At 41.7% G+C, this 26472-nt stretch overlaps 1 protein-coding gene across 5 annotated transcripts in view; it reads left to right on the top strand.

Moving 5' to 3' along the window:
* Positions 1–26472, top strand: part of ESR1 (estrogen receptor 1) — a 285231-nt gene that overhangs the window by 156222 nt on the left and 102537 nt on the right. For all 5 annotated transcript variants that reach the window (XM_039530311.1, XM_039530314.1, XM_039530315.1 and 2 more), the window contains one exon: positions 18118–18234. In XM_039530311.1, the coding sequence (XP_039386245.1) occupies positions 18118–18234 (117 nt within the window). The remainder of the gene's footprint in view (positions 1–18117; positions 18235–26472) is intronic.

Here is a 26472-nt window from a genome sequence, read left to right as displayed (position 1 = left end):
CTGGTGGTTGTTTTTTAGGGCCTATATGGCTGTCCTCCCAGCAGGGGAGAGATTGTGGTGGACGTGATATTTAAAGATCTCAGTCAATTTTTTTGTTTTGTTTTTTTGTGAAGCAATCAATATAATGATAAATAGTGTGGTCTCACCTGCTGTGGGGTGTCCAGCTAGATGATTCTTTTTTCTTATGACTGTTGGTGTGGGTGTGGTAGTTATGGGTGGTGGTGTCACTGTTGTGAAATAATTCTTTGAGGTGGAGTTGGCAAAATAATCTTTTAGTTCTCCACATGTTGGTATGGTATCAGGTTCTGTGGAGGGGCAAAAATTTGATCCCTTCAGAGTACAGGTAATTCAGCTCTGGTTAGAGGTAGTCTTGATAAATTGATGATGTTGGGGTGCTGTGTATGGCCCATGTGGAGGGTCCTGAACAGTTAGTGTCTTTATTCCTACAAAGGAGTGTGAGTTGTCAGGAGCTTGTGTGTGTGTGTGTGTGTGTGTGTGTGTGTGTGTGTGTGTGTGTGTGTGTGTGAAAGAAAGAGAGAGATTGAAAAAGTCTAAAGAAAATGGTCCTTGCTGGATCCATGGAATGCTAAACCATTGAAAAAGCTAGAGATGTGCACAGTCTGTTTTGTTCAGATATGTTGTTTTTCTGAAATGCTTTTATTTTAAATGATACCTTTGCTTTAAGGAAGCTGTTTGGTCACTGATTACCATGGTCATTTCCCCCAGAGGGAACATAACAGTAGGGCCTGAGCCTAAGTCAGACCTGCTGAGGTAACTGAAGTTAGTACTAGAGGACTGCAGCCACAAGCAGTTTGAGAATTGTGTCATTCCATCCTGAGACAAGTGATGACAGCTAGAAACTTGTGACCAAGGGTACGTCCATACTACCCGCCCGAGTCGGCAGGTAGCGATCGACTTCTCGGAGTTCGATATATCGTGTCTCATCTAGATGCGATATATCAAACTCCGAATGTGCTCCCGTTGACTCCGGAACTCCACCACCGCAAACGGTGGTGGCGGAGTCGACGGGGGAGCCGCGGACTTCGATCTCGCGCCGTGAGGATGGGTAAGTAGTTCAAACTAAGGTAGTTCGAGTTCAGCTACGCTATTCACGTAGCTGAACTTGCGTATCTTAATTCGAACCCCCCCCCTCCCCCAGTGTAGACCAGGCCCAAGAGTGGGTGCACTCAAAGGTGCAATTAGCCTGGTAACTGTGATAGTGCCATTACTCTATAATCTTCCAAATACTTCTTAAACACCTTTCAGTAGCTTTTGCAAACTTAGTGTTTCTCTGTGGAGTCCCTTTAATTGTGTTTTGATCAAACCCTCTTTATGCTCAGTGAAAATGTGAGTATTTTTAGGGTAGTTGATCTCAATGCAGAGACACAGGCCTGGTCTACACTAGGCGTTTAAACCGGTTTTAGGAGCGTAAAACCGATTAAACGCTACACCCATCCACACTGAGAGGCCCTTTATATTGGTATAAAGGGCTCTTTAAACCGGTTTCTGTACTCCTCCCTAACTAGAGGAGTAGTGCTAATATCGGTATTACCATATCAGATTAGGGTTAGTGTGGCCGCAGATTGACGGTATTGGCCTCCGGGCGGTATCCCACAGTGCACCACTGACCACTCTGGACAGCAATCTGAACTCGGATGCAGTGGCCAGGTAGACAGGAAATGCCCCGCGAACTTTTGAATATTTCCTGTTTGCCCAGCGTGGAGCTCCGATCAGCACGTGTGGCGATGCAGTTAAAAATCAAAATAAAGAAAGAGCTCCCGCATGGACCATGCGGATGTGATCGCTGTAGGGGCAGGCAAATCTGTTCTATCAGCGCTCCATTACAGAAGACGAAATTCAAAATCATTTTAAAAAAATCTCCAGAAAGACGCCATAGCAGGGGCTCAGCGCACTGCTGCGTGACAAGCATAACGGAAAGCCAAAGAATCAAATGGACGCTCATGGACTGGAGGACTCAAGCTATCCCACAGTTCCTGCAGTCTCCGAAAAGTATTTGCATTCTTGGCTGAGCTCCAAATGCTTCTAGGGTCAAACACAGTGTCCGCGGTGGGTCAGGGCATAGCTCGGCAATTTACGCACCCCCCCACCCACCCCCAGAGGTGAAAGGGGAAAAAATCCTCTCTTGACTCTTTAACATGTCACCCTATCTTTACTGAATGCTGCAGATAGACAGGATGCTGCAGCACTCAACACCAACATCCTTGCTCCCCCCCTTCCCGCCATGGGTGGCTGATGGTGCAATATGACTGGTACCCATCCTCATCATCAGCCTATAGGCACATGGGGCAGTCCAAAAGGACTGGTAACCATGCCGACTAGCATCAGTTAGGTCAATCAAGGGCGCCTGGCCCTAATTTTTCCTGGTAGATGGTGCAGTATGGCTGATAACCATCGTCATCATAGCAACAGGGGGCTGAGCTCCATCAGCCCCCACCTTTCATGTGTAAAGAAAAGATTCAATTGCCCCTGGACTAGCAGAGGGATGCTGGGCTCCTCTCCTCCACACTCCTTACTGTCCTGTCTGGACTATCATAGCAGCTGGAGGCTGCCTTCCACTCATTTCTCACTAACAAGTCACTGTGTCTTATTCCTGCATTCTTTATTACTTCATCACACAAGTGGGGGGACAATGCTACGGTAGCCCAGGAAGGCTGGGGGAAGACCAGAATGAACAGGTGGGGTTGTTGCAGGAGCACCCCCTGTGAATAGCATACAGCTCATAATTTCAGCAGGATCTGACACAGAGCAGCTGTGCTCTCTGGTTCTATGATACAGTGGTTCTCTAGTACACTTGCCCATATTCTAGGCAGGACTGATTCTATTTTTAGATACCAAAAAGGAGGGATTGACTCAGGGAGTCATTCCCAATTTTGGCTTTTGCGTCCCTGGCTGATCTCAGCCAGGGGCACTTATGACAGCAGCAAATGGTGCAGTGCAAAAGGACTGGTAGCCATGATCATCTTATTACCAATTTATCATATGGTAGATGGTACAGTATGGCTGGTAACCATCTCTGCTGTCATGCAAAAGCAAAAGCATGCTGCTGTGTAGCGCTGCTGAATCGCCTCTGTCAGCGGCATCTAGTACACATACGGTGACAGGCACAAAAGGCAAAACAGGCTCCATGGTTGCCATGCTATGGCATCTGCCAGGGCAATCCAGGGAAAAAAGGCGTGAAATGCTTGTCTGCCATTGCTTTCCCAGAGGAAGGAGTGACTGACGACATTTACCCAGAACCACCCGCGACAATGATTTTTGCCCCATCAGGCACTGGGATCTCAACCCGGAAATTCCAAGGGGCGGGGGAGGCTGCGGGAACTATGGAATAGCTACGGAATAGCTACCCACAGTGCAACACTCCAGAAATCGACGCTAGCCTCGGACCGTGGACGCACACCACTGATTTAATGTGTTTAGTGTTTTATACAATCTGTTTTGCTAAACCGGTTTATGTAAAATCGGAATAATCCCGTAGTGTAGACGTACCCACAGATGTCATTGGGATTCAAGGGCATCAATTCTCTTTCAGTCAAACAACTTTGAGACTGATGGTAGTTATAAAAGAATTTATGAACTTCCGCAACATGTTTTGTGACTGTGTATGTTACAAAACTTTCTCAATAAGGTTTGAATAGTATGTTCAACATGCATATGTAAAATTTTTAGGATGTTTGCACTTGAGAAGTTCTTTCACTTTTCATTTTTATATCCGTTGTCTGCCCAAATGGCAAATGCCTTCTCATGTTTTTCTCTGAATTCTTGGATTGCATCATCAGCAACTCAAACAAAATATTCTGCAATTCTATTTTATGAAATAGAATCAATAATTTATGTAGGAATGTGTTTTCTCCCAGTATGAATGGATGCATTATCAGATCATTTCTCAGTTTCAGCTAAGCATTGTGCTGAAATATCAATACTGTTGGGTTTTTTTTTCTTTCTTTAACATTTCCTCTGATTCCTTACTAGCAGCAACTACCAGTGGACCTGAATATTTAAATTACTTATAGGTTTGAGTGCTTCGCTTCCTTGATTTAGCATTTTGTGCTACTTTGATGGAATTTTAAGGTTACAACTTTCTTATCAAGTTCAAGTCATTGCCTTTTGATCTTTGCTGGTTTTTGGGGTAGGTGGGATTTCAAAAACGAAGATTTCTTCTGAATGAAGATGCTGCTGAAAGGCCTGAAGCAGGGACATAAATTAACCATTGTGCCAATGTTTCAATTATGATAACTATGAAATGCCTCACTCACAGGATTGTTACATTCATCAGTGTTCTATCCTTTCACTTCAGTGTACAGTGTTTCATTTAGTGATACACTTGATCTTGAGAAATCCAAGGAAACTAATTTGCTGCACTTTGAACACAAATCCTTTCTATCTTGCCACAAAGTATACATTTTACTTTCATAGAGCCATCTCTTCCATTAGCTCATGCATTCACTTGATTTCTACCACTTCTTAAGGCAGGGGTCGGCAACCTACAGCACACGTGCCAATGGTGGCATGCGAGCCGATTTTTAATGGCACACCAAGGTCCCCTGGGGTGAAGGGAACCCCAGGCCTGTAGTGGGCTGAGCAGAGCTGGCGGCTGAGACCCCGGCTGGCAGGAGCTGGTGGCCAGAACCCCAGACTGGCAGTGGGCTGAGTGGGGCCCTGGCCCTGCTCAGCCCACTGCCAGACCAGGGTCCCGGCCGCCAGTCCCGCTCAGCCCGCTGCTGGCCTGGATGGGTGGAACCCCGGGCCGGCAGCAGGCTGAGCAGGGCCAGTGGCTGGAACCCCGGCTGGCAGGAGTCGGCGGACAGAATTCCAGACTGGCAGCAGGCTGAGCCGCTCAGCCCGCTTCTGCTCTGGGGTCCCTGCCACCAGCCCCTCTCAGCCGGGGTCCTGCCCACCAGGACCCTAGCTGGCAAGGGGCCGGCAGCCGGAACCTAGAAGTGAAAGTAGGGCAGATCGTGCACGCTTGGACCTGGCCGATGCTGGGGTGCTCTGCTGCAGCTGGAGCCACAGCGCGTGGCGTGCTCCCAGCTGCGGTCCTGCTGGCTGCTAGAACTCTCTGGCAGGCTGGCGCTGGCGGCCCCATGCACCAGACTAAGCAGAAGGCAGTCAGGCAAGTGAAAGGGGCCAGCAGGAGGCGCGGTGGAGGTGTCCGTGTCCCAGCCTGTCCTGCTGCCCCCCTCTTGCCACTGTGGCTGAATTCCAGGGCACTACAGGCACATGCTGTCCCTGCAGCATGCACAGCTGCGGCCCCTCGGGGGGAAGGGGAAAGGAGTGGCAGGCCAGGGGCTCTTCTGCCACCGCCCCCCATTTGCCTGCAGATGCAATGCCCCCACACAGCTGGCCCAGAGCTCCCTTGGCAGGAACAGGAACAGTGTGGTGCAGGGATCCATCCACCATCCAGGTAACCTGGCTGCAACCGAGACTGTCCCAGGCCAGCCCCAAGCCCCGGCCCCCCTAGGACTTCCCCCCTACACACAGATATCAACCCCCTGCCCTGAGCCCCTCATGCCACCCAACCCTGATTCCTGCACCCCCCATGCTCCCAGCCCTGACTCCTGCCTCATCCACATCCTCACCCCCTGCCCTGACCCTGCTGCACCCCAACCCTCTGCCCTGAGTGCTCCCCCTCACACCTACACATCCCCAGCCCCATAGCTCCTCCCCCCAAGGGGGGTTGCAATATGACAGTACCTGTAAGAAATTTAAGTTACTTTCACCCCTGCTGGAACCCCAGACCAGCAGCAGACTGAGTGGAGCCAGCGGTGGGCTGAGCGGGGTTCCGGCCGCCAGCCCCGCTCAGCCCACTGCCAGCCTGGGGTACTGGCAGCCAGCCCAGGGCTCTGCCCCTGGCCTCAACCCAGCGCTCTTCAGTCACTCCCTGCTGTAACCCCCATTGGAAAACTCAGCAAGGAAAAGTGAGGGCAAGGATCACATTAAACTGGTAAGATCTGCATTTAAATTTTATTTTAAATGAAGCTTCTTAAATATTTTAAAAACCTTATTTACTTTAAATACAACAATAGTTTATTTATATAATATAGATTTATAGAGAGAGACCTTCTAAAAACATTAAAATGTATTACTGGCAGGCGAAACCTTAAATTACAGTGAACTTGGCACACCAGTTCTGAAAGGTTGCCTACCCCTGTTTTAAGGCATCTTAGCTAAATCCATACACTTCTGTTTGCTAGTTACTAAGCCCTAGATCATCCACTTACACTACTGATCATCTTTCATGCTGAAGTTAGATTGGGGAAAACTAATGAATCTAACAATGTCAAAGACTGAAAAGTAAGGTGAGCCAGCCAACTTTAAATAGAGCCACATTTTAAAGCACCCATCCACCTTCCATAAGTTTCTATATTGTAGCAAACCAAGCCCCACAACAGCTTGTATCACCTGCTTCCTTCTTTCCAATATCTAATGATAACTGATTATATGCACTAACCAAACACCTCTCCCAGTCACCAGTGTCTCTACCCATTCCTTTCTAGTCAGTTTTCTAAGTTTCTTATTGTTTTCTAATTGTCAAAATGAGAATCTTGATGTCCTCATTACTCCTCCTCACATTTTTACAGTGGTGAAAGTTTTCATTCTGAAAAGAGACTGAAATTAGCCTTATCTAGTGATAGCATATACTGTAGTATTAGATAAAGTAAAATAAAGTAAAGTTTTCAGGATTAAAATTTGTTACATGTGCATTAATTTCCTTTAATGTTGATACAATCTCTGTGCTAAGCTATTATTACTTAAGAAGCTAATTTATTATTCTGAACCCTCTTCTGAGTTAAGCACTTGGATGTTGGAAATAATAGTACAATGAAAACTTTTATCAATGTTACAGTTAACATGACTAACGATGCATAGAGACATTGAAAAACATCAGTTCACATGTAATGAAATGAATGCAAAAAAAGAAGTGAATTGTTAGAAAGAAACTCTTACCAGGTCATATTGATTTCTTCAGTCTGCAGGGTAGTCTCTTCTTTGCATTATTAATTTAAGAATGGCTTTGATTTGATTTCCTGTTTAAATCAGGTGAACTGCAAATAAATAGAATATTAATTGGGTTTTGGTAATTTTTCTTCCTGTCTGTAATTCTAATCTCATTCAGCTCTAACAGAGTGCAGTGTTGTGTCTAGCCATTCACAGGTACAGAACTGAATTTGGTAAGAAAGGAATGGCAGGTTAGAAATAATCAGCAGGCTACAAGTGACATAAATGTTATGAAGGCTTCAGGAGCATAATGTCACTATGGGCAATGACTGACTTCAAAACATCAAAGTGCCTCCAATCTTAAATATTTAGAGTACTCAGCAGAGGACAGCGTACTGTACACAATAACAATACTTTACATTTCTATAGTGCCTTCCATCTGAGTATCTGACTTCATTTTACAAGCATTAATGAAGTAAGCCCCACTTACATTAGTGATATAGGAACCATAAGTGGTGTTATGCCCGTGTTATGGAGGGATAAGCTAGGCACACAAGAGTTATGTCAGTTGACAGAGCCTGGAGTAAAATTCAGGAGATTCTCAGTCCTGTTTTAGTGATAAGAGTTTCCTTTCTCTGCTCCACATAAGCATAGCTTTGAATGAGAACTTTTGGAAGAGCAGCCAATGCTAGTGCTTCTCTAATCTGTTTTAAAATTTGTATTCACTTGGACAACACATTTCACTAACATGAGAAGAATGCTACTTGTTATCTAATCACATAGACTGGTATTGAGTGATGAGAGGTTCTTTTGTTTACTACTCCAAAGCTGTGCACACATCTTGGGCAGAATTCTGAGACCTTGCTAACTAGGAATTGAAAATTAAAGACTCTAATATTTCCTGTTTCCTCCTTCAACGTATATTTGGTTGTTTAGTTGGAAAGACACCGCAAATGACCTCACATGTTATTTCACACTCCAGACTGCACACTGCACTTCAGATTTGATTCCTAGCTGAGAAGACCATGCATTTAAATCCATTAAATAAATATAATGAATCTCTTCATATTAGCCATGTAAATATGAGGAATTCTGAGAGCTTTAAGGAGTTGTCAGGATTAGTTCATTTTTGTAAATTATTAGATGTTATGAGGATAAACTGAGACTGAGGGTGCTAAGTGATTTATCGGCGGTCAGATGGTCCATGACAGAGCCAGTAATTGAATCAGAGCTCTTGACTTTCAGACCATAATCACTCTTTAAGACTTAAGGGTGGGATTTTCCATACAGCATAAGGGAGTTGTGTCCAACTCCCAGTGACTTCTTATTGGAGTTGGGTGCCTAGCTTCCTTGTGCTCTGTTGAAAATCCAGTCATAAGACCATTTATGAATTTCAAAAGATAACCACCCCTATTTTTTATGATGTGTTGATCTGATCATTTGGATTCTTAAGCATGTAGCTGGCTTTTTTTTCAGTGAGGGAGCTAGGACACTCTGTTCAGCACAAATACCAGTATTACCACATTGGCTTGTCAATCTTAATAGTGCCCACAGGAAAGCATTTTGAAGTGGCTGCTGAATCACCAGCAATGACTGGTATAGCAGGTTGTATTAAATGTACCCAATGCTAGCTCATGTTATACTCAGTGCTATCTATCTCAGCAGCACAAATATTCACTAGAAAAATAAAAGCTGAAAATCCTCATTACAAGAATTTTATCCTTAAGAAGTGCTGATATATTGTCTAGCTGAAAAGGGCTTAACTCTCTTATCAAACCAGTTTTATTTCAGAGCAACTCTATCCACCTCAGTGGAGTTACTTTTGATTTACACCTGGGTGAGTGGAGAAACAGGCTCAGAGTTCTTTGCCTATTAGACCTGAAATTGTATCTGAAAAGAAACACCTGTTAGCGCATTGGAGTATTGATTTAGACTGTACACTCAGCTGCATCAGTGAAATCTCCACTGAAGTCAGAGTACCCCAATGCAGAATTTGGTCCAAATGTCCTGTTTTGATTGTATTTTTTGAAAAAAGTTATTTTAGTCAAATTGGAGAGAGAGCATTGTAGGATAGCTAAAATGATAAATGTACGGGAGGGATTCACCTGTGAAAAGACCTTTGTGAAATTGGTGGCATTTAGCTTTCAGAGAAGACTAACACCACTTGATTGAAATATTTAAATGAGCTAAGGGTTGTTAAAAATTAAACTTGTTAAGTTTACATGGTATTTAACCATTGAAACAATGTACCAACAGAATTGGCAATTCATTATTACTTTGATTTGAATCAAGACTGTACATCTTTCTAAAAGATTTGCTGTAATTCAGCTACAAATTATTGGGCTTAAGGGTGTTCAGTTACATATTAGGGAAGAATAATTACTGGAGGAATTAATGGGTGAAATTCTATGGTCTGTGTTATACTGGAGGTCCCACTAGGTGTCTTAATGGTCCCTTTGGGTTTTAAAATCTTTGCTTTATTTTAGTTTAATTCGACAAAGTAAACAAAGGGGGTATTGGTGTAGATTAACAGGTATAAGAATAATTGCAGCAGGTTTTATTTTACAGAGAAAGTTCTGAATAAGCAAAATGGGCTTTCTATTAAAGTAGTGATTTTCAAAAGTATTAAAGCATTTAAACAAAAATACTAGGGGACTACACTACAACTTCAGTTAAGCAAACTTCTGTTGCTGGGAACTCCCTTTGTTAAAAACAGCAATAACCACTGATGTCTATTAATTACATTGAAAATTCTCTCAATTGTCGCTTAGCCTGCCTGCCTCCCTGCCTCAGTTTCTCATCTCTAAAATGAGGGTAAGAGAAAACTTCCCTATCTCTCAGGGATATAGAACACTTCCCTATCTCTCAGGGATAAGTACATTAAACATTGTGAGGTATTCAGATACTACAGCAATCAAGATCATATAAGTACCTAAGATTTAGCCAAACTATCATGTACTCCATGATGATCCAACAATACAGGCTATATATGAAATTCAATTAGATATGTTTATTTTCTGCTTGGGAGTAGCTGACTGAATTTTTTTAGGGGGGGTGTCAAGAGGGACTTAATTGATTTTTAGTTTGTATCCCCATGTTGGCTATGAAGTGTTTGCATAGTAGTATTTTTCCCCTTTCTTACGCAGGTAGTTTAAGAGGATGGGGATATCAGAAATGTCATTCGAAAGTCCCAGAAATAATAGTCCTACATGACTGTGTAACTCTGTAACTTTGTTTCTGAGCCATAAGGAGCATCACTGAAAATACTTACTTATTGTCTCTGGAGTGATCACAATGAGAGAGATGGTTGCGAGTGATACATCATGTTTTTTTTTCTTTAATACAGCTGTTGGTTTGATCATGTGCCAGACATTTAAAACAATTGTGATTTATCAAGTAGAGAGAGACTGAAAGAAAATGTCACTGTTCCTTGCCAGACTCCTTCAGAGATTGGGATCTGCCACAGTCAAGTGGACTGGAGACTTATTAAAAAAAAATGTCATCTGGAAAAAACATGCTTCCTATTTTATTACCGTATCTACAATTGAAAAGATGCACATTGGGGTGTGGAGGAATTTTAATGCACAAACAATGCTTTAGTCTTTTTCTCGTTCTGTTATATAATCTCTAAGTAAAAAAATGAAATGCCATTTAAGATTTGGGCTTGGAGGCTGGTGGAGAAGCTCTCCACTGATCTGCTATAATAGAAAATAATTAGATGTATTTCTAAAGTAATGTTTTTCTTTTTGTGTCATTCTTTATGGACTTCTGGGCTTAATGATTATGAAATAGTCCAGATAACAGCAAATTCAGTGTCCACACCAATTCTTGTGCAATGTGTGCTCTCCAACTCTCTTGCTTCAATTTGTCTGGGTAACTGGATTGGCAGAAGGAGGGGTGAAAGGCAGAGAGGAATCTCATTAGTTAGTTCAAGTCAAATCTTACTGAAAACATAGGACTGTTCAGACTCAAAGGGCTTTATGAACATGGAGAGGGTTTCACTGGAATTTGAAAGTGACCTACAAAATCTGGCACGTGAGGCAGCACTTAATATACATTAGTAGCTGAAAGCCCATGATGTTATATGGGTGTGGCTGCTGCGCCACACAATCCACCATCTGTTGAGTCTACCTTATTACAACTAATGAAATTGTTGCATGTAAATTAGCTCTAGAGTTAAGATGTTTGGTTGAGTTACCTCTTAACTAGGACTTCTGCCGTGATGCACATAGTTACCTTATTGTAGCTGTACACCACATGGGTGAAATTAGGAAAGTCAAACTAGCTGAGAACATAAAAATTGGATGGTAACATTCTGCAAATTCAGTGATGATTGAACCTGGTAATATTCTAAATAAAAAGAGCTCTCAGCCATACTTGTAGCTGTTTCCATCACTTCACACTGACTCAACAGACATTCTGTCCGTCAGAGTGACACACACAAATTACTTTGCGGTTGATCAGTTTCACTATTGCATTGCCTCCCTTTTAAAGCTCAAAATTGAAGCAGTGTGAAATACTCAAATGAAAGCCCCAAAGTACTCAAAATCAGTTTTGGGTCAACTTTGATCTGCATTTGCATACCCTAGTCTATGCTAAGTAGGGTGACCAGACAGCAAATGTGAAAAATTGGGACAGAGGGTGGGGAGTAATAGGAGCCTACATAAGAAAAAGACCCCAAAATCGGGACTGTCTCTATAAAATCAGGACATCTCGTCACCCTAATGCTAAGCAAGGCTGAGGTTTATGTAAATAGGAAACTTCCCTCTTCTCAGTCAGCCTCTCTTGCTCCTTCATCAACAGCTCCCCCCTTTTCGAAGGTAGCTAAGATGAGAAAGGGGCTCTAAAATTTGCTGGTGGGGAAGAGTGTAGCTGAGCAGTGAATCCCCTGAAAACTTGAATTTATTACTATTGTATTTGTATTACCATGCCACCTATGAGCCAGATCAAAAAGATGGTTGCTCCAGAGAAGAGCTTAAAATTTAACTTGAACCCTCAAATGAACTTGCAAAGGCTAATTTCATTCTTACTTAAGGAACGGGATTGATTTGTATGATTTGTCTTGCTCTTCTCAGAATGCTGGGCAGATCCTCAACTGGTATAAATTGTTGTAGCTCTATCAACTTCAGTTCAGCCTTATAAAGGAGGTCTGGATGTCAAATCTATTTTATGACTTAGTGACTGGTCTGAAATTGCTCAAAGGCTGACTTTGTATATTTTTTTTGGCTTCATGTCACTGCAGCTGAATATCCCAATTTGTTTCTTGGAGTGAAACTATACAGCAAAGACATGTATAAATTACAATAGTACTTTTTAGATTTTGGTCCTTCTTTCTTTTTAAGTCATTCATCGGTGTCTTTGTATTTTCCTCTGAAAGAAAGGCCACAAAGTGAGACTCAATTGCTCACCGGATGAAAAGAAAATAATGGATGTATATAAAACCGGAGGCCCTTTACCACATATTAAAAACTTCATCTTACATACAATAAGCAGCTTTTAGTTTAGATTTAAAAGCAGTGATTCAGCATTTCATCCAAAGTCCAGGGGCCTTCAGTTTATATTATGGACATACCCAATGATAACCAAAGTTGTGTATTTGGGGACACAATGTGAAGAGTTGTCACAGAGGTAGGTGTGGGGACTGTCAGGAAGTGGTGAACTCTTGAAATCAAAATGATGACTTATTGGGAGACACTAAAGAAACTTTGGAGACAGATGTGAACTGGCAGTTCCCAACCCTCATTCGATGTGATGTGTGTGCCGGCCCAGGACCAGTGTCTAAATCTCACCACCTTTCCAAGGATTCTCCTTTATTCCTAATCAGGACAACAATATAAACCTTACTCTGAACATCTGAGATGATTCTTCTAGGGTTTTGCCTTGCAAAACTTTAGCCTGAGCCCCAGTCTGTTGTTTGCCTTAGGGAAACTCCACATTTTATCTTTTGAGCTGGACTAATGAAATACTGCTGATGTGGCTGTCAAGATGGGTCCATAGAATAGCTTTGTATTGCCAATGCAGTGCCCTAGAACCTACTGTCCTGATACAACGGGGGTGAAGAATGCTTGAAATAGCAACATTTAAAATGAACACTTGGCCTAAATGAGCAGAATTGATATCTAATCACTGCTATCACTTTAATCAGTTTAATTATCTCTCTTATAATTCCAGTGACTATAAATTACATGTGAGTGTGTTATGGAACAGAAGGTGGTGGCATCTAATTATACAAAGTGTCTGAAACCTTGTGCTGCTGTATTGAAATCTATATTGGTTTCAGTTTAGGTTTTTGTGTATGTGTGGTTACTACACTAATTAAATTAAACATACTTTTGAGCTCATCATTTCTGGGATAGATTCTTATTTTCCTTCACTGAAGTGAAATGAAAGTCATCCATCAAATTAGAAATTAAACTTTTTGTGGGAGTGCTCACAGAATAATAATAGGATAGGCTAGTAGTTTAAGTCCAGTGACTGAAAGGTGGTACCATATGATGGCTGTTTACTAGCCTATGTGAAATGAACTGATGATCTCAATCAAATTTCTTGTGTAGAGGTGTCCAATTACACAATCACTATTGCCATTTGCACTATTTGCATCCTTGCTATTGACCCAGATGGAATTATTGGTAGGGTCAGGGCCTTTGTCTATGAGGCAGGCCCTTATAGGGTCTGTACGATGCAAATCTTTTAGAAGTGTGATGGGCCTGGACTTAGACACTTGCCATGTGACTTTTGATGACTCTTAAGAGAAAGCACAGTTCACAACAGAAGTGTTTTACTATCTTTCATACAGCATGTGCAACAAGAAATATTCTCTGATCATGAGAGAGAACCATTTTGGCCTAATGAATAACCTTGATCTTGTTGCAGTTGCCATTGTGCTTCCTCAAACCCACCCTCCTAAATGTTTGTTACCTGTGCATGTGGTTTCACCTCTATAACCAGAATGCAAGCTCTTTGTAGAAGGGACCAGAATTTGTAAACTGTTCTGTAAAGTGCCAAGAACATCTTTAGGTGCTGTAAAATATACAGAATATTCTACTACTACTACTACTAATTAATAAGGCAGACTTTAAAAAGAACGGTTGAGCTATGTAAACCCATGATATCTCTAAAAACACCCACAATAGGAAAATTAACCATTTAGATCCCAATTCAACAAAACACTTGGGCATACGTTAACTTTTACCTCAATGGAACTACCACCTCCCTTCTTAAAGTTAAGTCTGTCATGAAGTAGTTTGCTGAATTGAAGCGCTAGTCCTGCTCCTGGTCTCGATGTGAGTTTTAACCTGTTGACTGCTATCGGAGCAAAGTCGGGATCTTTAACAGTCAAGATAAGCAACACTACTACACACAGCTCACAATAAAGGGTATGCTTACACTCTTTTCTCCATTTCAGTGCTCTCACATTCAGTTTATAAACTGAGACTGAGGAATGGGGACAAGATCTACAGTGATTTTTTTTGTTGCTGCTGTTTAACTTGACCATATAAAACAAGATTTTTTTTTAATGTTACTTTACTTTTTTTTCTAATAGATACCACATCTTTATGTGGTTGGAACTGTTCTTTTTCCAGCTTGACTTTTTTACATGTGAAATGTTTTGAATCAGATATAGAACATACTGTATAATACCAGAAGGAAGTGGAAAATTTAAAATGGGCTTGCTTAGATTGAGGTAGTATCTCTGAAATATTTCTTGAGCTCAGTCCTGGAGCACAGCCTGCAGATTCAGGTTGTTTTAGTCACACCACTCTATTAGCCAGGGCTTATAAATAATATTAATTCTAATAATTAATATGCCTATTTATTTCAGGCAGTGTGTGGTCTGCTGTCAGCATATTAGCAAGTTACCAGTTCTGCAGCTGATTTTGATTGGATCCCAATTATGCAGCATAAAACAGCAGATGTTCTTGGTGTAATCTGATAGCCGTTTTTATTCTGTATTTTCTAATGTATAATCAAGGATAGAGGGTTTGATGAGACCAAGGCCTCTGTCAAGCCCCCACCCCACTCTACCTCAAACTGATCCCTGACCTGAATAAGGAACAAACAGTTCTGCAGTAAAATTGTTTCATTCTGTGCTGTACCTTGTCCTGTTTAGTTGGAAAAATAAAGAACACTATGCAAGATCTGTTTGGACAGCATTTTCCATCCTCAGCAACTTTCTCTATAACTGGAAAGTTGTAGGGTGTTTTTTTTTTAAATATGTGAGACAAGAAAAATCCTTGTGCATAAATTTAATACCTCTTACTAGGAATAGATAACAAGCCTATGGAAAGTAATCACCTCTATTGTGGCAGACTTGACTATATGGTAACTGTCTGCAACAAGAATCAACAGGTTTCAAATGCAGTGGTGCTCACAGTGAAAAGGCACTACTGCTGGAATACTCTATTAAACACTGTCACTTTTAAAATTTGTAATTTAACCCAAGTTGAAGCCCACCTAGATATGAAATGCAATTAGTTGATTGTTTGATTTATATTTGGCACTTCTGTATTATGTTTTTATGATTTCATGTACTTTTTTCACTGCCCAAAAGTGTTGTGGGTGCTAAAAAATATTCTATGGTCCTTTCCATTCCAAGGACATTTGGGAAGTATTGTAATCAATTACCTAATCCGCCCAACAGACCTGTGTGGGAGGTAGGTAGATATTTCACCTATTTTCCAGATAGCTAAACTTGAGGCACTAAGTTACTTGCCCAAATGACCTCAAATCAATGATCGAGCTGGTAATAGAACACAGGAGTCCTACTATCAATGGAACCGCTAAACACTGAGGATGGAATGGAGGTTAAGGATAATCTAGGCATGGCCCAATATCTAAACAAATACTTTGCCTCAGTCTTTAATGAGGCTAATGAGGAGCTTAGGGATAATGGTAGGATGACAAATAGGAATGAGGATATGGAGGTAGATATTACCACATCCAAGGTAGAAGCCAAACTCGAACACCTTAATGGGACTAAATCGGGGACCCCGGATAATCTTCATCCAAGAATATTAAAGGAACTGGCACATGAAATTGCAAGCCCATTAGCAAGAATTTTTTATGAATCTGTAAACTCAAGGGTTGTACCGTATGACTGGAGAATTGCTAACATAGTTCCTGTTTTTATGAAAGGAGAAAAAAAGGTGATCCAGATAACTACAGGCCTGTTAGTTTGACATCTGTAGTATGCAAAGTCTTGGAAAAAAATTTTAAGGAGAAAGTAGTTAAGGACATTGAGGTCAATGGTAATTGGGACAAAACTCAACATGGTTTTACAAAAGGTAGATCATGCCAAACCAGCCTGATCTTCTTCTTTGAGAGGGTAACAGATTTTTTAGATAAAGGAAATGCAGTGGATCTAATTTTCCTTGATTTCAGTAAGGCATTTGACACGGTTCCACATGGGGAATTATTAGTTTAATTGGAAAAGATGGGGATCAATATGAAAATTGAAAGGTTAAAGGGGAGAACACAATGGGTCATACTGAAAGGTAAACTGTCAGGCTGGAGATAGGTTACTAGGGGAGTTCCTCAGAGATCAGTTTTGGGACCAATCGTATTTAATCTTTTTCTTACTGCCCTTGGCACAAAAAGTGGGAGTGTGCTAATAAAGTTTGCGGATGACACAAAGCTGGGAGGTATTACCAATACAGAGAAGGACCGGGATATCATACAGGAAGATCTGGATGACCTTGTAAACTGGAGTAATAGTAATAGGATGAAATTTAATAGTGAAAAGTGCAAGGTTATGCATTTAGGGACTCATCAATTAGAAGTAACAGAGGAGGAGAAGGACCTCAGAGTATTGGTTGATCACAGGATGACTATGAGCCGCCAATGTGATATCGCTGTGAAAAAAGCGAATGCAGTCTTAGGATGCATTAGGCGAGGTATTTCCAGTAGAGATAAGGAGGTGTTAGTACCATTATACAAGGCACTGGTGAGACCTCATCTGGAATAGTCTGTGCAGTTCTGGTTTCCCGTGTTTAAGAAGGATGAATTCAAACTGGAACAGGTACAGAGAAGGGCTACTAGGTTCACCCGAGGAATGGAAAACCTGTCTTATGAAAGGAGACTCAAAGAGCTCAGCTTATTTAGCCTAACCAAGAGAAGGCTGAGGGGAGATATGAATCCTCTCTATAAATTTATCATAGGGGTAAATACCAGAGAGGAAGAGAAATTATTTAAGCTCAGTACCAATATGGACATAAGAACAAATGACTTGAAATTAGACGAAGGTTTCTAACCATCAGAGGAGTGAAGTTCTGGAATAGCCTTCCCAGGGGAGTAGTGGGGGCAAAAGACATATCTGTCTTCAAGACTAAGCTTGATAAGTTTATGGAGGGGATGGTATCATGGTATGGCCTAGTTTTGGCAATTAATTGATCTTTGACTATTAGCGGTAAATCTGCCCAACTGCCTGTGATGGGATGTTAGATGGGATGGGATCTGAGTTACTACAGAGAATTCTTTCCTGGGTGTCCGGCTGGTGAGTCTCGCCCACATGCTCAGGGCTTAGCTGATCACCATATTTGGGGTTGGGAAGGAATTTTCCTCCAGGACAGATTGGTAGAGGTCCTGGGTTTTTTTTGCCTTCCTCTGCAGCATGGAGCCCGGGTCACTTGCCGGAGGATTCTCTGCACCTTGAAATCTTTAAACCATGATTTGAGGATTTCAGTGGCTCAGACATAGGTTAGAGGTTTGTTGCGGAAGTGGGTGGGTGAAATTCTGTGGCCTGCATTGTGCAGGAGATCAGACTATATGATCATAATGGTCCCTTCTGACTTTAAAGTCTATGACTCTATGACAGTCCTCTGTTTTGACTATTAGAATTGTGGTGTCCATTCTTTTTATTAAGTAAATGTTGGCATATTTCTAACACTTCTTCGATATGGGATACTAAAATGGAACTTACAGTGGAAGTTTAGATTCTGTCTTCACTATAGAGCCACTACCAACACATCCGTAATAAAGCACAAGTATACACCTAACACGCTTGTTTGGGGGAAAGCTATCAATTTCCTTATGATTATAGCTGTCATGAAAAATACTCAAAGAGAAATTAAGATAAAGTATTACAGGAACCCTGGAAACTACTCTGTTAAGGGATTGTCTATTTTTCATTAATTCTACTTTGTTTTTCCTCTGGCTTTACAGGGCACAATGACTACATGTGTCCTGCTACTAACCAGTGCACCATCGACAAGAACAGGAGAAAGAGCTGTCAGGCCTGCCGGCTGCGAAAGTGCTATGAAGTGGGAATGATGAAAGGTGGTACGTACACAGCAACCAACACATTTTTTAGCACTGATGGCTGCTTAACTGGACAACCAACACAGTTAAGCAAAGAGGCAACTGTTGTTGTGGGCCAAAAACCCCAACCAATGCAAAATGAGGGTGATATCCTGGCTGAATCGAAGTCAATGGAAATTTAGCCATTGACTTCAGTGTGGGTAGGATTTCACCCCTAATATTTTATAATTCATTTGTTTTCTCACAAGTGGATTTGTCTGGCCGCAGGCTATCATGAGTGAAATCCAGTCCTAAATGTTGTTTCTTTCTGCAATATGCCATTCAGCACTCTGTGAAACAAATTGATGGTCTCAGTTCAGTTCCCAGTGGACAGGTATCCATATTGTAAAACCCAGCATCATTATTGCGATCTTGTGGACTGTTTCTGAGTGTAGGACAAGAGTTGTATGGGAATAGATGGTTGATTAATTACCATTTATCTAGGTCAGGTATGAAGCACATTGGTGGGGTAGTTTGGAGAAACTTGCAGTACTGCTGCTCCTACTGTACTACTTCTGTGGATTAATAAAGGGTTGCCACCTTCAGAGCTATTATTCCAGCACCCTGCAACAGCACGCAATGCACCTGAATTAATTTCTTTTTCCGGTATTGAAATATTGAGGACCTGATTCAGATCTCAGATACACTGAGCTAAATCACAAGTAATTACACTGAGACACTGGAATTATGCTGGTATGAGAGAAGAATCAGTCTTAGATGTCAACACTGGTTGCTGCACATCCCAAAACTGATTGTACTAGAGATATCTGGTGTTTAATGTTCAGAGGAAAAGTTTTATAAATAGATGACACTGCCATCAAATAACCTTTATTGTGCTGTTCTCAGAGCAAAGGTTCTTTCCAAGGGGCCTTTGGGATGTTTTAGTAGTGAGTTTTTTGAGCATTTCCCCAGTAGATGTCTTCTTTCCCTCCTTTAAATTACTGCTCCTTTTATTTATAAGAAATAGACAGAAGGCAAGGGGAGGGGACAGGCAGAGATAAAAAAAATTAATCGTGACTAATCGCATGATTAATTGCGCTGTTAATAATAGAATGCCACTTATTTAAATATTTTTGGATGTTTTCTACATTTTCAAATATATTTATTTAAATTATAAATAAACAACATAGAATACAACATGTACAGTGCTCATTTTATATTATTTTTTATTACAAATATTTGCACTGTAAAAAAAGACATAGTATTTTTCAAGTCACCTAATACAAGTACTGTCATGCAAGCTCTTTATCATAAAAGTTGAACTTACAAATGTAGAATGATGTACAAAAGAACCCTGCATTCAAAAATAAAACAATGTAAAACTTTAGCACCTACAAGTCCACTCAGTCCTACTTCAGCCAATCCCTCAGACAAACAGGGGTGGTTACAATTTGCAGGCAATAATGCTGCCTGCTTCTTGTTTACAGTGTCACCTGAAAATGAGAACAGGCGTTCGCATGGCACTGTTGTAGCCAGCGCACAAGATATTTACGTGCCAGATGCACTAAAGATTCATATCTCCCTTCATGCTTCAACCACCATTCCAGAGGACATACGTCCATGCTGATAGTGGGTTCTGCTCGATAACGATCCAAAGCAGAGCGGACCAATGCATGTTCATTTTCATCAGTTGAGTCAGATGCTACCAGCAGAAGGTTGATTTTCTTTTTTGGTGGATCGAGTTCTGTGGTTTCCACATTGGAGTGTTCCTCTTTTAAGGCTTCTGAAAGCATGCTCCACACCTCGTCCCGCTCAGATTTTGGAAGGCACTTCAGATTCTTAAACCTTGGGTCAAGTACCTGTAGCTATTTTTAGAAATCTCACATTGGTACCTTCTTTGTGTTTTGGCAAATCTGCAGTGAAAGTGTTCTTAAAATGAACATGTGCTGGGTCATCATCCGAGACTGCTGTAACAAGAAATAAATGGCAGAATGCGGGTAAAACGGAACAGGAGACATACAATTCTCTCCCCAAGGAGTTCATTCATAAATTTAATTAACAGATTTTTTTAACGAGCATCATCAGCATGGAAGCATGTCCTCTGGAATGGTGGCCGAAACATGAAGGGGCATATGAATATTTACCATATCTGGCAAATAAATACCTTGCAATGCCAGCTACAAAGGTGCCATGCAATGCCTGTTCTGACTTTCAGGTGACATTGTAAAAAAGTAGCGGACAACATTATCTCCCGTAAATGTAAACATATATTTTTGTCTTAGTGATTGGCTGAAGTAGAACTGAGTAGACTTGCAGGCTCTAAAGTTTTATATTGGTTTTGAGGTCAGTTATGTAACCAAAAAAAATCTACATTTGTAAGTTGCGCTTTCACAATAAAGAGATTGCACTACAGTACGTGTATGAGGTGAAATGAAAAATACTATTTCTTTTGTTTATAATTTTTACAGTGCAAATATTTGTAATAAATATAAAGTGAGCATTGTACACTTTGTATTCTGTGTTGTAATAGAAATCAATATAATTGAAAAAGTAGAAAAAACATCCAAAATATTTAATAAATTTAAATTGGTATTCTATTGTTTAACTGTGAAATTAATTTTGAAATGCAGGGAATTATAAAACTGGAGATTAGATGCACCTGATTTAAAATGGAAGGAAGATAGTTTCTGTGTTTTTAATGAAAAATATTTCAAAGTAACATTTATTTTAAAAATGATTACTAACCTCATTTCAACCTATTTGTAATGGAAGTCTTAGCAATAGTATCTTGCAGAGACTTAAACCTGGATGATGATGTCTTCTGAATGTTCAGACTCATTGGGAGGGTTTCCAGTGCTCATTCTTTATTTTTTCAGGTGAGAGAGGTTTGGCTCAGGACTCCAATTTTAGGCTATTCAGAATGTTCCTGCTTTTCTCCATCATTATTTCTATCATCCTGGTGATTAGGAGCAGCCAATTACTCCCTTCATGTGGTTTCTAGCTTCAGACTGAAATAGAACTTCGATAATTGATTCATGGAATGCATGTGTGTGTATTGTGGCTCTCTTAATATTCTGGAGCACCTGGCTGGAGTTCATTTCCATCATGAAAAACGTAGTCCTTGCAAAACAAAAGAAAAAAATACAGTAAAGAAATGTTAGGGCTATATATTTAAGCAATTAGAAAATATCACAATTAAGGCTGCAGCTGCTACCTTAACTCTGCCCTCTTGTATATAGGCAATATCATAATTTTCAGCTATATGATCATACACTATTTCTCATATACAAAATATTTGTATAATTTTGTGCTACACCTTACACTTGATATATTTTCATTCATTTATATTTACATTGCTTTCATTGTCAGAATAATCCAGTACATCTCTATTGAGTTAAGATTTCTTGATATTCTCTTCCCTCTCAGGTATGCATTCTATTAATTTTCTCACCTGTGATATATTCAACAGCAATGTACATATACTTCTATTTTTAAGCAGCAGTATAGCCTTAGCATCAGTTCTGGGGATTAAATTTAGGACAAAAAGGAATTGCTACTCTTAAATTTAAATTCATCCCTGACCACCTCCTAATTCAGGGGTTCTGAAACTTTTTAATAATGTGGACCATCTCTTAATAGAGAGACTTTTTGTTGCCACCATCCTTCCCATTTGCAGTCCCATGGACCTTTCCATGATGTCATAAAATCCCTGTGGCAACTGTAGCAACTGATATTGAAAAATATTAGAAAACCAGTTAATGTATTTTAGCTGTCTTTTAACTCACTTTAATAGCTGAAAATAGGAAGAGCCAATGCCCTGTGATCAGCCAATTCTCTGTGCACTGCAAGCAAGCACTGTATGTGAACCACCAGTGGTCCACAGAGAGTAATTGGAGAACCTCCGGTTTTAATGCAATCCTGTAGAAATGTCTTAATATCCCTCACCACCAGGCTCTATATCTCCTCAGAACCTATGACCATTACCATCAGAAAGTTTCAGTGCCTGACAAGATAATACCTGGATCCAGAACTGATAGTTCAAACTACACCCAAGCAACTCTATGGAGACATTGGTGATCACTTAGTTCTCATTCTGTGCTTGGACAGCATAGAGGTAATTGAACGAGTTATGTACCTCCATGATGTTCTGTCCTGAGCCAAACTTAGCATGTTACATGGTAGAAAACTTCTGAAGGACAGCCATCATGTTTTAGGTCTTCTGGGAGTGCTTGAAAGCAGCAGAGAAAACTTGGAAATGATTCTTACAAAGAGGTTGGTAAGCATTTGGAGCAGATGACCTTACCACCTTAGGGAGCATTGGTGACTGGCATCTATTCTTTCCTAACTGCTGTCTTTAAGGTGGATTTCAGTGAGGCCAGTGACTGACATCTTTAACTTAGACATTTCTTTGACAAGCAGCACCTTTGAGCCTTCCTTCTTCAAGGGTAACATGTTCCACATTCTGATATGTAAAACCTGTATTTGTTAGATTAATTTTTATAGGTCTCAAGTCAGGTTGATCTGAAACACAGCACATTTTATGAGTTTCATAATAGTCAGGTGGGAGGTCACTAGCTCATCCAATTCTATGCCGGGGTCCCACACAAAGACATGAGAAACCTGTGATAGGGTTTACCTGCTCCAATACGGTTGCAAGTGTCCGGTATAGTGCATTGAGTGCAGGTAGTTAGGTTGTGAACTGGTGAGATGTGGCAGTGTGGTTGTGGCAATCATGCAGTACCAGAATCAAAGCTGCTCAGACAAATACCTCTTCCACCATAGTGATGTTGGTGGGAAGAACAAAATGTTTTAAGGAGCCAGTCAAGACTCTGACCACTCCTTCCAGTGACATCTTCTTTCTTCCATTCAGTGACATAGTGTGAAGCCTTTGAGGTCCTACTGGACTTCTCACTAATTCGTTTGTCCACGTAACTATCAAAAGTGAGAAATGCCTTCCTACAGGTGTCAAACTGTCTGGAGGGGCTCAGGAGCATAAATACCAACCTCCAGGGCAGATTATTAAGAAACAGGGCACAAATCCCAAACTGGTTGTGAATTCCATACTTAGATTCTACCAACAAAGTATCAAGTACAAACTCCTCAAGCACTCTCACAGCCTTAACATGGAGTCACAGACTGTACCCATGGGTACTTGCTGCCCAGGAAAGCCCGTCTTTGTGATAGATGGTCCCTTACACCAGAAATCACAACAATATTGAGGTTACTCCGAGTTCCAAAGGACCAGTCACTTACCCCAGGTTTATTGCATCTTAGATCCTACACCAAAGCCAATGCTTGTAACCAATCCTATAATAAATTAACTAAAGACCTATTAACTAAGAAAAAGAAATGAGTTATTTGCAAGGTTAAATATACGCAGACAAATGAGTTCTAGTCTTAGGTTCCAAAAGGTGGTAGAAGCTTCTACAATAAGGAAGCTCTATAAGTCCTTTAGGGCTGACCCAGGTCAAGCAATGGGGATCATTTGCTAATGCAAATCTTGCTCTCCCCAAATCCAAGCAGCATAGAGGCCTGGTCTACACTACGCATTTAAACCGGTTTAGGAGCGTTAAACCGATTTAACGCCACACCCGTCCACACTAAGAGGCCCTTTATATCGATATAAAGGGCTCTTTAAACCGGTTTCTGTACTCCTCCCTAACGAGAGGAGTAGCGCTAATATCGGTATTACCATATCAGATTAGGGTTAGTGTGGCCGCAAATCGACGGTATTGGCCTCCAGGTGGTATCCCGCAGTGCACCACTGACCGCTCTGGACAGCAATCTGAACTCGGATGCAGTGGCCAGGTAGACAGGAAAAGCCCCGCGAACTTTTGAATATCATTTCCTGTTTGCCCAGTGTGGAGCTCCGATCAGCACGGGTGGCGATGCAGTCCGAAATCAAAATCCAAAAAGAGCTCCAGCATGGACTGCACAGATGTGATCGCTGTATGGGCAGGCAAATCTGTTCTATCAGAGCTCCGTTACAGAAGAAATTCCAAAGCATTTTTTAAAAATCTCCAGACAGATGCCATAGCAGGGACTCAGCACGCTGCTGCGTGACAAACGTAACGGAAAGCCAAAGAATCAAATGGATGCTCATGGAGGGAGGGGGGACTGAGGACTCAAGCTATCCCACAGTTCCTGCAGTCTCCGAAAAGCATTTGCATTCTTGGCTGAGCTCCCAATACCTGTAGGGTCAAACACATTGTCCGCGGTGGTTCAGGGCATAGCTCGTCAATGTACCCACCCCCCACCCCCAGAAGGAAAAGGGAAAAAAATCATCTCTTGACTCTTTTAAATGTCACCCTGTGTGTACTGAATGTTGCTGATAGACGCTATGCTGCGGCACTGAACTGTAGCATCCTCGCCCCCACTCCTTGGTGGGTGATGGTACAATATGGCTGATATCTGTCGTCATCATCAGCCTTGTGGCAGATGGTATAATGCAATAGGACTGGTATCCATCCTCGTCATCATCCCATGAGTGCTCCTGACTGGACTCCCGGTCATTCCCAGTAGACGGTACAGAACGGCTGGTAACCGTCTTCATCATAGCAACTGGGGGCTGAGCTCCATCAGCCCCCGCCCTTCATGTGTAAAGAAAAGATTCTGTACTGCCTGGACTATCATAGCAGCTGGAGGCTGCCTTCCCCTCATTTTATTTCACTAACAAGTCACTGTTTCTTATTCCTGCATTCTTTATTACTTCAGCACACAAACGGGGGACACTGCCACGGTAGCCCAGGAAGGCTGTGGGAGGAGGGAAGCAACAGGTGGGGTTGTTGCAGGAGCACCCCCTGTGAATGGCATGCAGCTCATCATTCCTGCAGGATCTGACACAGAGTGGCTGTGCTATCTGGTTCTCTGATACACTGGATCTCTAGTACACTTGCCCCATATTCCAGGCAGGACTGATTCTATTTTTAGATACCATAAAAGAGGGATTGACTCGGGGAGTCATTCCCATTTTTGTCTTTTGCGCCCCCGGCCGATCTCAGCCAGGGGCACCTACGACAGCAGCAGAAGGTATAGTGCAATAGGACTGGTAACCATCATCTCATTGCCAATTTACAATGGCATGGTAGACGGTACAGAACGGCTGATAACCATCTCTGCTGTCATGCAAAAGCAAATGAATGGTACTGTGTAGCGCTGCTGAATCGCCTCTGTCCGCGGCATCTAGTACACATATGGTGACAGTGACAAAAGGCAAAACAGGCTCCATGGTTGCCACGCTATGGCATCTGCCAGGGCAATCCAGGGAAAAAGGGCACGAAATGATTGTCTGCCGTTGCTTTCCCGGAGGAAGGAATGACTGATGACATTTATCCAGAACCACCCGCGACAATGATTTTTGCCCCATCAGGCACTGGGATCTCAACCCAGAATTCCAAGGGGCGGGGAGGCTGCGGGAACTATGGGATAGCTACGGAATAGCTACCCACAGTGCAACGCTCCAGAAATCGACGCTAGCCTCGGACTGTGGACGCACACCACCGAATTAATGTGCTTAGTGTGGCCGCGTGCACTCGATTTTATACAATCTGTTTTACTAAACCGGTTTATATAAATTCGGAATAATCCCATAGTGTAGACGTACCCAGAGATCCAGTTTATTCTTGTCAGGGATTTTTACTCCCTTCCCCTGGAGTTCACGCTGATGGGATAAGTCAAAATGCAGATCTCCTCTTCAGGGAGGAGAAGTAATCAACAAAGTATCTGTCCTTTGATGTTTCACAATGGCTCATTTGATTTCTGTTGGCTTTCTTGTGGGCAGGACCCAACACCTTCTATAGGAAGCGAGCCTTTACATTAATTTATGCTTCTTTCCTGTTTGGTGAGTTACACAGTTAGAGGTTTATAATGCAAACCATAACCATATAACATGGCGCACGGATGTTCAATGAGATTAATACATGCAGCAGCTTGCAAGCATTTCATTAAGTCTTAACACTGAACACTGGCTCATAACCCTAATACCTATTTTAGCAAAAGAAGGGTAAGACTGACTTGTTTCCAGCTATGCATTTGGCAGTGTTCAGTTGGGGCCTAGAGGCCTTAGCACCCTGGTCTGCCAGCATTACATCAGAATTTGCCAGTAAACAAGCCTCTTCATCTCCTATGAGTTTTTATGAATCATGCATTTGTCACCTGCAGATTGGACTATTGTAACTCACTATATCAGGGACCAGAGATGGCCGCATTGCAGCCCAACTTGTGTGGAGTGCAGCATACCACCTCAACAGGAAAAAGCACCCGAGAACACATTGCACTGCC

This window comes from Mauremys reevesii, linkage group 3 (assembly GCF_016161935.1).
Source record: "Mauremys reevesii isolate NIE-2019 linkage group 3, ASM1616193v1, whole genome shotgun sequence".
NCBI lineage: Eukaryota > Metazoa > Chordata > Testudines > Geoemydidae > Mauremys > Mauremys reevesii.
This window is presented reverse-complemented; position numbering and strand designations above follow the sequence as displayed.